Source organism: Perissodus microlepis, chromosome 18, assembly GCF_051167445.1.
Source record: "Perissodus microlepis isolate ML-2025 ecotype Zambia chromosome 18, ASM5116744v1, whole genome shotgun sequence".
NCBI lineage: Eukaryota > Metazoa > Chordata > Actinopteri > Cichliformes > Cichlidae > Perissodus > Perissodus microlepis.
Genome location: NC_140478.1, coordinates 32,960,664 through 32,975,023, shown reverse-complemented (window position 1 = coordinate 32,975,023; position 14,360 = coordinate 32,960,664). Strand labels below are relative to the sequence as shown.

General features: G+C 40.1%; 1 protein-coding gene across 1 annotated transcript; it reads left to right on the top strand.

Annotated features, from left to right (window-relative positions):
* The first annotated feature begins 6,556 nt into the window (after positions 1–6,556).
* On the top strand, positions 6,557–9,847 carry LOC146368637 (uncharacterized). Its single transcript, XM_084912241.1, has 2 exons — positions 6,557–6,846; positions 8,236–9,847. Exons 1-2 carry the CDS (start codon positions 6,675–6,677, stop codon positions 9,417–9,419), a joined length of 1,356 nt encoding a protein of 451 aa, XP_084768367.1. The 5' UTR covers positions 6,557–6,674; the 3' UTR covers positions 9,420–9,847.
* Positions 9,848–14,360: the final 4,513 nt, after the last annotated feature.

The following is a 14,360-nucleotide window of genomic DNA, read 5'->3' as shown; positions in this document are numbered from 1 at the left end:
AATGAATGAGTGGCTGAAAGGGAGAATAATGGAGAGCATAGACATAAACCACACAGAGTGGAGGCTGAGTACAGTGAGCACATTTAGAGTTGGGTGAATTGGTTATTTGTAAGTTTTTATCACATCTTTGTTGGCATTCACTCTTCTAGCATGAGCTCTTAAATCTCCATGCAGCTTTAACTCTGCCATATCGAGCGCAAAATATAAGATGCAATATCTGCACAAAGAGACTGTGTGTTGAAAATAATAGTAAATCAGTTTGTGTGCTTGACTTAAATATTCCCCTCCCAGTGTAGTGCGCTTAGAGAAAGGAACTCCCAGAAATGCACAGGTAAGAACTAGGGCTGCCACAAACGATTATTTTGATAGTCGACTAGTCACCGATTAATTTTGCGATTAGTCGACTAATCAGATCATCATCCATTGGACGTAAAACGTACAACTTACTGCACCAGCAGCATCTGCTCTTATATAACTATCATTAGCTTACAGCTTTAAGTGTGTAAGGTATGTGCTAACTAAAAATAAAGACAAGATGATAGTTTATTAAATTTTAATAAAATTTGCAGATTGTTTCGGTGAAGTTTAATAAACTCCTTGCTATCTAAAATATAACAGGACACCGGAGTAAATTCTTGAGCATCTCACACTTCTGATAATCAGTTGTCTGCTTGACGTTTATTCAGCTGTGTAAAAACTATAACTTTAATCTCAGCCAAACCGATTTACTCAGGAACAAATAAAATACTAAAAAAAAGCCAAACAATAACATTTTTAAGTTATCTAAGTGACTTATATATGTTTAACCTGAGTAGCGAAAGACGGCAGTGGGTTTGAAAACGATTTTCCGGGAGTCCGGTGTTCTCAGGGCTCTAGTGAGCCTTGCCCCCGGCTAGCTATCGAGCTAGCGGGTAACAGACATCTCCGAAAACGTCGGAGCGCTTTTAAAAATATGTGGTGTCTTGATAAACTGAGCAGATATTTGAGGTTTACACAGCTACATTCTCGCCTGAACATATGTTAAATGTTTATTTTGTGTCCCAGAAAGAATAATAAGAGTAATATTAAAACTAACTAGCTGCCGCCATTGTTGGAAACTGAGCAGGGCTGCGCTATGAATTCTGGGACAGAGCTACTTCTTCTTCGGGGTTTAACAGCAGCTGGCATCCTTGTACATGCAGTGCTGCCATCTTCTGTTTCAGTCCGTTATTACACTCTTAAATCCTACTACTTATTCCTGCGTCTTTTGTGATCTTACAAAGCTTCAAACGACGCGTCGACTATTAAATCAGTCGTCGACGATTTTAATAGTCGACGTAATCGTGACTAGTCGACTAATCGTGGCAGCCCTAGTAAGAACTGAGGGTCAGGTCAGGAGTTTCCACCTCTTACATCAATCTTCTCACTGAGCTCCCTTTATAAATGTCAACAGTACATTTTTTACGTCAAATCCATAAAGGATGCCATCTCATTGGCTGAGTAAATCAGTGGGTGGAGCCACAGAAAATAACTTTCAGGGTCTGTTGGAGCAGTGAACCATCTCTTGGTGTTAAACAATCCAGCGAGCTGCAGCGACACGTTAGAGAAATCCACACAGTGATTTTTACAGCTGGTCTCGTTGCACAAGCGTCTGCACAAGTTTCCATATCAGACTGTAAAGTTTAAGGAGGAGAGGATTTGATTGTGTTCGTTTATTTTTAATCCCAGCAGAAGATCAGATCAGAACACACTGAGAGTGTCGATTATTCCCACTTTGCAGGAGGAACTCAAAGATAATGTGCAACCTCCAATCCTCTAATACCTGAATCAACATTTCCTGCAGTATGTTGACAAAAATTAAAGACTTTTAATACATTTTTATTTCATTTCAACTCTGGAACAAACAATGAGAAAAGAAATACCGAATTAATGTTATCCTTTATTTAACCAGGAAGTGAATCTCTTTCCTTCAGCTTCACAACATTTACACTTCAGTTGCTTTGAATTTCAGGACCAAAGACAGCGACGATGTTTCCTCCTGACTGTTGATGCTGATATAAAGTGTTGGTTTGTGGTTGATGTGGATTTGCTGCTCATGTGAATCCTCCCACAGTGTTTCATTAGCAGCTGTAACCACAGTGACTCTGATAAAACAGGAATTAGCAGAATCCATCTGATATGAAGCTGTGCTTTGAATACCACTTCCCTCCTCTTTGAAGAGTAGTCAGATATCTGTGTTCAGGTTTTTGTACAGCCTCTTCTACACTTTGTATCACTGTGTTTGTAGAGCACAGTAGTAGAGAGCTGTGTCTGCCAGGGTTAGGGCTGCTATGGTCAGATTAGTTGATCGATCTGATGTTTCTGATTTATATCGACTATCAGGAATATACTGAGTTGTGGATCCTCTTGCTTCTTTCCAAAGTATGAACTGAGGAGCCTGAAGGTCAGAATGATGTTTGTACCAGTAAACATAAGGGGTGCCACTTATCTGATAGTCACATGTGAGTGTGACAGATTCTCCTTCTGTTTTAGTGACTTCAGGTTGTTGAGGAGTGATTGAGTCTCCAGCTGTTAGTCCTGGAAAAAGAAAGAAGAAAAGTAGTGAAATGCAGTCTGTATATCTGCTTAATGCAGCAGCTTCAACTAAACTTTAATCCCTGTTCTTAAACTCACCTATAATGTGAGATAGAAGCAAAAAGAGGTGCAGCAACATGTCTTTGGAGTTATTAAAGCCAGACAGACAGCACATGAACAATGTTCTTCCACTGCAGCACAATGACCAACAAATAATGTCATTGGATGAGCTCAACTTCAGTGGGCGGGGCCAGTTTAATAGCTCAGCCAATCAAACAGTTTTGTGCTTCCACAGCAGCTCTGTCTCTGTCTCTGATCTTTACTGCTTCATTTCTCTGTTGTCTTTGTCATCAGTCCAATGACACAAGAATCAGAGGTTTAACAGTGTGTGGCTCCCTCTAGTGGATGTTGTGGAGTATTCTGTTGTCTTTGCTCCAAAGGTTTTTGTACAGAGTTTTGCTGTTTCCTGTCACTGTGGGCTGCAGAGCACAGTAGTACACAGCAGAGTCAGACAGCTGAAGCTTCTGGATCTTCAGAGGAACTGATGTCTGGTTGAGCTCAGCATCAAATCTGTCCTTCGGGAACTCTTGAGCATTCTCTTCAGCTCCCGTACTGTCTCGCCTTAAAACATACTTTGGAAAGTTGTTCACATCTTGTTTGTACCAGAACAGATATGTAGCATATGTAGAAGTTGTTTCATATTTGCAGTAAAGTGTAACTGTGTCTCCTTCAGCAGCAATGACATCTCCTTGTTCCTGGATCACTTTGTCTTCTCCTTTACACTCTGAGGAAGAACAGAACATGCAGAGGAAGAGATGGATCAATAAACATGATTGAAGTTAAAATGTAACAGGTGCAATGTTAAACATCATTTAATAATACATTTAGTGTTTATAATAAAAAGTATTTATCTCCTCATCTTGTTGTGAATCGTGTGCAGAGGAAACATGTTGATGTTTGTATCTCACCAAAGAAAAGAGCAGCAAGAATAATCCACAGCCAATGTTCCATCTGTACAACAAGGTTTAAATCAACAGGAGAAACTAGCTGATGTTCAACATTCAGTCTGAGAATTGTTCTCTTCACAGCAGCACTTATTATTGACACAATGGTTGAACACAGTGCAGAAGGAGAGCACCGCCTACTGGATGATGTCGCCCTCTGTCTCCTCTTTGAGTTTCACTTCTCTCACTTCCTCTTCCTCCTGGTTCACAGACTGTTAGCAGCATTTGAATCACTGGGAGGAGGGAGCACTTTGCACTGTGTGCACAACGAGCCAAATGTTCTCCATCACTGAGCTAAAAGTGAGACTCAGAGTCAGATATGTTTCCAGATTAGATGAGCTATAAATGTGGAGACACCAGAAGAATTCACAGAACCTGACTCCTGGTGTGTTTTATATATATATATATATATATATATATATATATATATATATATATATATATACACACACACACACACACACATATGGTTTATTGTTTTGTGGGGAAAATAAAGCAAGTTAGCATGGCTTTAACATTATGAATCCATGTTTACAAAGCCAGTACACAGGAATTACAACACAATACATGAAGAAAGACTTAAAAACTAGCAATAAAAAGTAAAATTAGTTATTTATATTTATGTGTGTGGAGCAGCAGATTTACAAACAAGCTGGTAGATTTGAATTGACTGAAGGATTAAACTCTGTGGTGAAACAGCGTGTGACGCCTGTCGGTTCAAATGTCCATCAAAACATTTTTTTAAAAAATCTTCCTAATTTGTCTTTTTAATTATAAAAGAAAAATAGAAAATGGAACCAGCTGGGCCAAATGGACAATGACTTCTAATATGCACTTAAATATATAACCAAGTTTTATCCTTAGCATCAACAAAGTGCGGTTGTTATGGCAACAGCGCTTATAGTTTGGTGTTATTAAGCATGATAACAGCAGCAGGTATAAAAGACACTCTATGTCTCTTACTCTTCACACGACAGAGGCTGCCTTCCTCAGCACCTGCCTGAAATCTGACGAGTCACTTTAGCCAGGTTACCAAGTCTGATCACCAAACCAAGCAATGATACAAAACATTAAAACAGATTCAGTCACACTTTTATTTAAAAAAAGGTTCATCATTTCACATGAAACATTAAAAACTTTCAATCTCCTTAAAACGTGCAGCTGTTGTTGGATCTTTTTCACTGTAGCATCAAGATGTGACTCAAAGGACAGAGCATGATCAAGAACAAACCCCAAATACTTCCAACTGTCCACCAGTTCAATGGCTGCACTGTTTACTACTGTTAGTGCAGGATGGGGGGATGTCCTCCTGGAGTCAGTTTACCAGGTCCTCAGTTTTCAAGGTGTTGATCTTTAAGAATGACTGATCACACCAAGAAACAAACTCATCCACAACAGGCCTATGGGAATATTCTTCACCATGACTGTGTCATCCACATATTTAATGAAATGCCTGTTAGGCTGTGTACTCCGACAGTCATTGGTGTACAAAATATACAGTAGGGGAGAGAGACAACATCCCTGTGGTGAACCAGAAGAAGAATTCAGCTGATTGCAAAAACAGCCGTTTACTCTCACACGCTGACATCTGTTAGTTAAAAAGTCTAAACCTACACAATGGGATGTTTCTGCCTCGCGCCATACCTGGTTCCATAACATTCTTTGTGTTTCATTTTCATTCATGTTTCATTTACTGAAGCTCAGCTCTTCTATGTTGTTTGCTTTATTAAATGTGAAGGACTTTAACCTCCTAAGACCCGAACTCTTCCACGGCATGCGTTTTTAATTTCTCTTTGATATTTGGGCTGATTGGGACCTGATGAATGTAAAAACAAAGAATTGCCAGATTTTTTTAAACCTGATTTTTGTTTCTAAGAAAAATAAGAGCCACATATGAGGATATTTGTTTAAAATTTCGATAGAACAGTGGCAGCATAATGTCCTCGTAAGTGGATATCAGGCCCTTGTAGAGCAAAATTGAGTATTTTGGTCTAAATAACCCAAAATGTGATGTCCACATATGTGGACGCCAGGTCCTAGGACTTTAAAGATGTGGTCATCACAAATTTATCATTTTCATTTTTCAAAGGCTGAAAATCACATCATCAGCTCCTTTAATCAGCAGCTCACTGATAAGGTTTTTAGGAACCTGGATGGAAACAATAGTACCATCTGTGACCCACTTAATGAACAAATATAATGAACAACTGGATAATTAATTCAGGCAGAGTTTATTTCAAAACTTTAATTTCTAGTGTCCAACAAATGAAAACAGCAAGGTGATGGAGATCATCCGGGACCCTCAGAAAACTAATCCAGCAGCTTCTGGCACTGCAGCAGCACCGATTCTGCCCAAAGTTAAACAGATGACATTTCAAATTCCTGGTTTTCCATGTACCTGGAATAATTCCTGTGGATTCCTACAGACTCTGGAACTTTTTTTTTTTTTGTTTGTTTGTGTAAACCGCTGTTTGATTTTTTTTTTTATTGTGTCCATTCTGATAATATACATTTATAATAATAATGATAATAACAAGACGAAGAAGAAGAATTAGTAGTAGTAGTAAGGAAAAGAAGAAGAAAAAAGAAGTAGGAATCCCGTGTGTGGGGCAAAACCTCAGTCCACCCAGTCAGAGAAGCACAGCAGTCATAGATCCTGCTGCTGCCTCTGAAGTAAAAAACACAGATAAAAGCAAAATACAATAAACAGGCTGATTTTTATTTTTTTACTTTTCTCCTTTATAATGAGCAAAAATAACTCGTTCAGTACCAGTGGAATTTTAGCCAATTTGATTGCGGTCTCTAACTTTCTGCTTGTTTATTTATTTATTTCTGCTTTTGGTGGAAATTTGACCGGATACACTCTGCATGGACCCTCACAGCAACGGAGAAAAACAGAAACTGAAAACTTATGGTGGTTATAAAAAGTGTTTGGGGATCAAGAGAAACAGACACGTTCAAGCGTTACGAAGCGGAACGAAAAGGCAACTCTCCTCTTCTGCCGGAACTTCACCGTGTGGCACCAGGCGGAAGTAAACGGGGTGGAGACGCTAATCTTTGTTTCAGCAGGAGGTCGGTTGTGTCGTGTTGTGTTGTGTGTGAGCTGTGGCAGTAACAATGCCTTCAGTTCAGTATCTGAGAGAGTTTATCAACGAGCGACTAACTGCTGCTGCTGAACAAATATTCTTGGAGTTTGAAAAAACGATCGTCCAGTACGAGGAAGAGATCGACCGTCAGCGCAGACTGCTGGATATCACCTGGAAACCCCAAATCAAGCTGCACAGGACAGGTGAGTGTGTGACGTTTATTCTGTAGCGATTTTTCGGGAAAAATAAATCCACAGTGTGAGTTACAGTGGTATCAATATAATCAACCAGCGCCAGAAAATGCACACATAAGACGATCAAAAGAGCAATTTTTAATTTCACTTCAATGTATATGGCGCTAAATAACAGCAACCGCATCAAGACACTTTATACTGTAAGGCAAAGACTCTACAGTAGTGCGGAAAAAACTCCAGCAATCAGATGACGCCCTGTGACCATGCTGGTGAATGAATGTTAGGGGCCTCCAATTTCTTAAATCTTTTTTAGAGCCCTTCTTCAATTCAATTCAATTTAATTCCATTTTATTTATACAGCGCCAAATCACAACAAAAGTTGCCTCAAGGCGCTTTATATTGTACAGTAGATACAGAGAAAAACCCAACAATCATATGACCCCCTGAGCAAGCACTTTGGCGACAGCGGGAAGGAAAAACTCCCTTTTAACAGGAAGAAACCTCCAGCAGAACAAGGCTCAGGGAGGGGCGGGGCCATCTGCTGCGACCAGTTAGGAGTGAGGAGAGGAAGACAGGACAAAGACATGCGGCGGAAGAGAGACAGAGATTAATAACAACTAATGATTCAATGCAGAGAGGTCTATTAACACATAGTAAGTGAAGAAGAAACACCCAGTGCATCATGGGAATCCCCCGGCAGCCTACGTCTATTGCAGCATAACTAAGGGAGGATCCAGGGTCACCTGGTCCAGCCCTAACTATATGCTTTAGCAAAAAGGAAAGTTTGAAGCCTAATCTTAAAAGTAGAGATAGTGTCTGTCTCCTGAATCCAAACTGGAAGCTGGTTCCACAGAAGAGGGGCCTGAAAACTGAAGGCTCTGCCTCCCATTCTACTTTTAAATACTCTAGGAACGGCTCTGTTGCACGCCGATGTGTTAAATGATGTAAACACGAGCATTTCATCCACTTTAGCAACTAAAAAAAAAAAAAAAACCTGGTTAATCACAGTGCATTTATTTCACAGCACTGCACTGGTGGTTTGTAATGAACCAGGAAAATAATTTACATTTGAGTACTACTAAACGAGTCGGTGGTCAGTTAGTTTCATCATTGGGAGGGGGGCATCTTGGTTTTGTTAGTCCAAAATACTGAATTAGTATAGACATCCATTAATTTGGAGCCATTTTTACAAAGTGAAAGAAACCTTGCTTCTCAGTACTCTGCACTTCCACACAGCTCACATGTATTCCCGGCACTGCCACAACAGCTGGGATTGAAACCCTAACTTGCTACAATGAACGGTGATTGACACGCTGACTAAGTAATAGGAATATACGGTGATGTCCTATTGTCATAACCGTGTTTATTTCTTTTTCTTGTCTCTTTCTGTCCTTCCAGACCTTGCACAGCAGCATGTCTGTAAGGAGGAGGTTCTTCCTGAGCAGCAGCTTTGTAACCAGGAGAGGAGCTCCAGACTGGACCGGGAGGAACCAGAAGCTCCACAGATTAAAGAGGAACAGCAGGAACTGCGCAGCAGTCAGGAGGACGAGCAGGTTGTAGTGAAGGAAGAGAATGATACCATTTTTAAGGTGACTTTTACTTGGGGGGAAAGCAACCAGAGTGAAGCAGAACCAGACAGTGACCAGCTCGCTGCTCACAGCTCTGCTGTAGCCGAGAGCCAAGATCAGGAAGGAAGCAGGAATGTCAATTCAGGTTTGACTGGAAATAGTAGCAGAAGTCAGAGCAATGATACAGAAAACTCTCCCATGCCAGCTGATAAGTGTAACACTGATACAGGTAAACAGCCTTTGAAAGGAGATGGTTTTCCCTTAAGAAAATGTAAAAAAGCCTTCAAGAAAAAGTCTCAAAAGAGGACACGTCACAGAATGCAAACAAGAGAGAAGCTGCATACCTGCAAAACGTGTGAGAAAACCTTTAGTGAAAAGAGTGTTTTGTTGCGTCACACAAAAATTCACACGGGAGAGAAGATTCATTCTTGCAAAACGTGTGGAAAAACCTTTATTCAACGCAGTGATTTGATGAACCACATGAGAATCCACACAGGAGAGAGGCCTCATCCTTGCCAAGAATGTGGGAAAACTTTTAGTGAAAAGAGCATTTTGTTGCGTCACACAAAAATTCACACGGGAGAGAGGATTCATTCTTGCAAAACGTGTGAGAAAACCTTTATTCAACGCTGTGATTTGATGAACCACATGAGAATCCACACCGGCGAGAGGCCATACTCTTGTAAAACATGCGGGAAGTCTTTCAATCAAAGGCGTATTTTGATGGACCACCACCGAATCCACACAGGAGAGAGGCCTCATCCTTGCCAAGCATGTGGGAAAACCTTCACTACACGCTGTAACCTTGTGCGCCACATGAGAACGCACACAGGAGAGAAGCCGTATGTTTGTGAGACCTGCGGGGAAAGATTTACTCTGTCATCGTCACTTAAAAACCACAAAACTATCCACACGGGAGAGAAACCATATCACTGTAAAACCTGTGGGAAAATGTTCCGCCAGAGGCATCATTTGTCATGGCACATGAAGACCCACAAACAGCAGAAGTCGTAGTGCTGAAAGTTTTGTGGGGAAAACCGTATTTCAAACACCTTTACACCATTCCAACTACTATTCTGATTGGCAGCATTTGTTCTGATAATATCTGTTCATTTTTTTTTTTTTTTTTTTTTTTTGTAAGAAGTCCCTCATCAACAGTTGACCTCCTCACCCGATCACTAAGGAAGGCCAGCGCCACCCTTCAGAGGATGCTCATTTCTGCTGCTGTATCTGTGATCACATTTTTTTGACCTTTTGAATTTCAGGGAGTTTCTTGTTTTGGGAGATTTCTTTGCGATTCTGGAAGAAGGGTTTTGTAACTTTTCTAATAACGCTATAATCAACCTTTGAGTTCAGCATGTTTTCAGTGATTTTCTACAGCAGTTTCTGTGTCATATTATTACAGTTGTGTAAATTTATAACAATACATTCAAATATCTGTTGTTCTTTTTTACTGTGTCTCAGTTATTTGTGGGTTATGAGCTCAGATGTCGGAGTGGTGATATCTGACAGCTGAAGCAGTTTTGTTTCTGTTTCTTCAGAAGACAAACAAACTGTAAATGTTCGACATTGTTAGAAAGTGTTCTTTAAATGGTAAATGGCCTGCATTTGTATAGCGCTTTACTCAGTCCCTAAGGACCCCAAAGCGCTTTACACTACATTCAGTCATTCACCCATTCACACACACATTCACAGCAGCTCTGTCTCTGTCTCTGATCTTTACTGCTTCATTTCTCTGTTGTCTTTGTCATCAGTCCAATGACACAAGAATCAGAGGTTTAACAGTGTGTGGCTCCCTCTAGTGGATGTTGTGGAGTATTCTGTTGTCTTTGCTCCAAAGGTTTTTGTACAGAGTTTTGCTGTTTCCTGTCACTGTGGGCTGCAGAGCACAGTAGTACACAGCAGAGTCAGACAGCTGAAGCTTCTGGATCTTCAGAGGAACTGATGTCTTGTTGATTTTAGCATCAAATCTGTCCTCCTGGAACTCTGGGGCTTTATCTGTTGCTCCAGAGAGAAATTTCTGCAAGATATATTTTGGGTAAGCGTTTACTTCTTGTTTGTACCAGAACAAGGTGGGTGTTGTTTGACTTGTAAAAGTACATCCAAGTGTAACTGTGTCTCCTTCAGCAGCAATGACATCTCCTTGTTCCTGGATCACTTTGTCTTCTCCTTTACACTCTGAGGAAGAACAGAACATGCAGAGGAAGAGATGGATCAATAAACATGGTTGAAGTTATTGAAAAGTTCCACAGTGTAAAATGATTAAATCTCCTCTTTCTGTCCTTGTTGTGAGTCGTGTGCAGAGGAAACATGTTGATGTTTGTATCTCACCAAAGAAAAGAGCAGCAAGAATAATCCACAGCCAATGTTCCATCTGTACAACAAGGTTTAAATCAACAGGAGAAACTAGCTGATGTTCAACATTCAGTCTGAGAATTGTTCTCTTCACAGCAGCACTTATTATTGACACAATGGTCGAACACAGTGCAGAAGGAGAGCACCGCCCACTGGATGATGTCGCCCCCAGTGGAGCTGAGCAGTGTGAAGAAGTGTGTTTTTGTACACAGTTTTGGTGTTTCCTGTCACTGTGGGCGTCGCAGCAGACTCTCACTGCAGCAGATCAGATCTGAAGAGCCATTAATCTTTGGTCGTCAGCATCTTCTGGCTGTTCTTTTGTTCTACTTTATGTTCCCGGGCGTAAGATGAGGAACTCACATAGTTTTCATGGATATTTCAAGCCGTACTGACATTAGCAGCTTCCACAACAGCCATTTGTATTTCGTGTATGCTGTGTTGTGAAAACCTCTAAGGAGTAAATAAAGATACCAGTCTCTTAAGGTGAACAGAAAGCTCTATCTGCATTACTCAGGAGGGTTTGTCTTTTCTCCGACACTGTGAACAAGATTTTCTCTTAATGAATTACCTGGTTAAATAGAGTCACTGCACCATCTTGTTGTAGAAAAGTGGTATTGCATAGTAAAGTGTTGCCTGATGTCAGTTAATCTCTTTTTAAGTCACAGGATGGAATTGTTTTGCGTTCTGTTGATAGCTCACTTTATCTTTTTTAAAAACACTGAAATCTTAAAACAGGTACATTTGAATGTTTTTGCCAATTTTTTTTCAATATTTTATTTTAATTTTTCTAGCATAGAAACCCATCAACGAACAAATACAGCTCAAGTGCTGAGATAATAGGACAAGAAATAGCAAAATAATAATAATCAATAGAGAAGGACAAAAAAAAAAAAGATTAGAAACTACCATTATCCATAATCTGGAACGTACACAGCCAAAAACTGCAATTTCTGGATTGGGTGAGATGGAGATCCCGTAAGCTTTAGAGTACCAATCAAATATTTTGGACCAGAAGTTGGTCAATGAGGGGCAATGCCAGGAAGCGTGAGCCAATGTGCTCTCTGATACTTTACATCTGTCACATATGGGGGAAGTTGAAGGATAAATTTTGTGTAGCCGAACCTTGGAGTAATGTAGCCGATGGACAATTTTAAATTTTATTAACTGATGTCTGCTGTTAACAGAGCAGGAATGAATCTTTGATAAGCATTTGTCCCACATTGATTCTGACATTTCTATGCCCAATTCCTCCCTCCAAGCATCTCTTATCCTCGTAGTCTGCACTTCAATGCTGTCATCAAACAAATGTACAATAGTGTAAATCAAACGATTGGAGTAAGGAGGGCTCAGGAGCACATTAAAAAGGTTATGTTCATGTGGAACATCTTGGTAATTCTTCATATTGGATTGCATAAAATGCCTGATTTGTAGGTAACGGTAAAAATGTGAAGGCGGTAAACTGAACTTTTGCTTAAGCTGATTAAATGATGCAAATTTTCCATCTATATAAAGATCTTTGAATTTGATTAAGCCCTTCTCCTTCCAAACATAGCAGGATTTATCATCCCAAGGAGGCAAAAAGGCTTCGTTATCACATATTGGTGCCTGAACAGAGGAGTTTGGCAGTTCAAAAAAACTCTAATTTGGTTTAAAATCCGCACAGATTGTTTTGGATCAAACCCCAGTTTCCTAAAGCTCTCAGCCCTCCCTACTTTTGGAAAAGCAGGGCCTCTAGAGAGGAGTCCCTTACAATGTCAGCCTCCATTTTAACCCAAAGGGGGTGTTGGAATCACCAAGGTCTGGGGATGTCTGGTGCCAGAAGGTCAAGGCTCTTAGATTTGCAGCCCAGTAATAATGTTTAAATATTGGTAAACTCAGACCTCCCTCCAATTTGGATTTTTGTAAATGTAGTTTTGAAATCCTAGGATTCTTGTTGTTCCACATGTAAGAAGTAATAATTGAGTCCAACTCCTTAAAGAAAGAGGAAGTGAGATAAATAGGAAGATTTTGGCAAAGATACAGGAATCTAGGAAGAGAGACCATTTTTATGGAATTTATACAACCGACCATGGATAGGGGAAGAATTTTCCATGACTCGATGTTATGTTTTAATGTTGATAAAAAATTCAGCAAAGTTCAAGCTAAAAATTAATTTGGGATCTTTAGGAACAGTTAATCCAAGATATGTGAGATGGTCGTTAACTATTTTGAATGGAACATTACAAAGAAAACTTGGTAAACAGGTTTTAGATAAAGGCATAAGTTCACTTTTAATCCAATTAATTGTACATCCTGAAATTTTGCCAAATTTGGTGACCAAATTAAGAAGGGATGGTACAGATTCTTCTGCATTACGCAGGTATAATAGTACACCGTCTGCATACAAACTAATAAGAGTTTCAACCCCTCCGACCAAGAGCCCTTGTATTTTTGGATGTGCTCTCATCTTAAATCGCAAGGGGCTCTAATGGCAGAGCAAACAGAGCAGGGGACAGGGGGCAGCCCTGCTGAACAGAGCGCTGCAAAGGAAATGGCGCCGACCTCTCTCCATTTGTGAGAACTGAACAGATTGGATTTGCGTATACTAATTTAACCCGAGATATAAATATTTCACCAAACCCAAACTTCCGTAATGACTTGAACATATAAAACCACTCAACCTGATCAAAGGCTTTGTGTGCATCAAGAGCTAAAATTGCTGCTGCTCCCGAACTACCATGGTCAGAATAGATGGTGTTGAGAAGATGGTTAACATTGAAGAAAGAAAGTCTGCCAGGGATAAATCCTGTTTGATCGGGGTGAATAATGGAGGTCAAGTACCTGTTCAGCCTAGTTGCTAAAACTTTGGTTATCACCTTTCAATCAAAATTTTGAAGAGCAACTGGCCTGAAGTTAGCAGGATCTGAGTCATCTCTGCCTTTCTTCAAAATTAACGATATATTTGCGTCGTATAGAGTTTGGAGTAATACACCCTTGTTTTTAGAATCACACATCATCCTAAGCAAGAATGGAGCAAGACCATCACAAAAGTTCTTATAAAATTCTTTGCCAAAACCGTCCGGGCCTGAAGCCTTCCCAGATGCAAATGACTTAATAGCAGCTACCACTTCTTGCAATGTAAAGTCCGAATCAAGTTGATCTCTTTCAGCTTCATTTAGCCTAGGCAGACTGAGAGAATCAAAAAAGTAATTTAAAGCAGATTGTGTTACATTCAGCTGGGAAGAGTACAATTCCTGATAGAACTCTCTGAAGCGCTTATTAATTTCTATAGGATTTGTTAGAAAAGCACCCGGTTTGGATCTTATTTTGTGAATTGCTCTTGAAGCTTGTGTTCCTTTTAGTTGTTGCGCTAGCAATTTATGTTTCAGCTTCAATAGTAGATTGGTGACCTGGTCACTCATAATTGTACCAAGCCCCGCAGGGGACATGGGAGAAAAAAACTTTTGCGAGATCTCGCAAAAGTTTTGCGAGATCTCGCAAAACAAACTCGGGATCTCGCAAAACTTTTGCGAGATCTCGCAAAACAAACTCGGGATCTCGCAAAACTTTTGCAAGATCTCGCAAAAGTTGAATTCTAAAAATGGCGGCAGCTACTTAGTT

What these genes read in the sequence shown, in the direction of transcription:
- LOC146368637 (XM_084912241.1), top strand. Translation starts at nt 6,675, where the DNA reads ATGCCTTCAGTTCAGTATCTGAGAGAGTTTATCAACGAGCGACTAACT. An exon ending in AATCAAGCTGCACAGGACAG is followed by an intron (nt 6,847 to 8,235) that starts GTGAGTGTGTGA and finishes CTGTCCTTCCAG; the next exon opens with ACCTTGCACAGCAGCATGTC.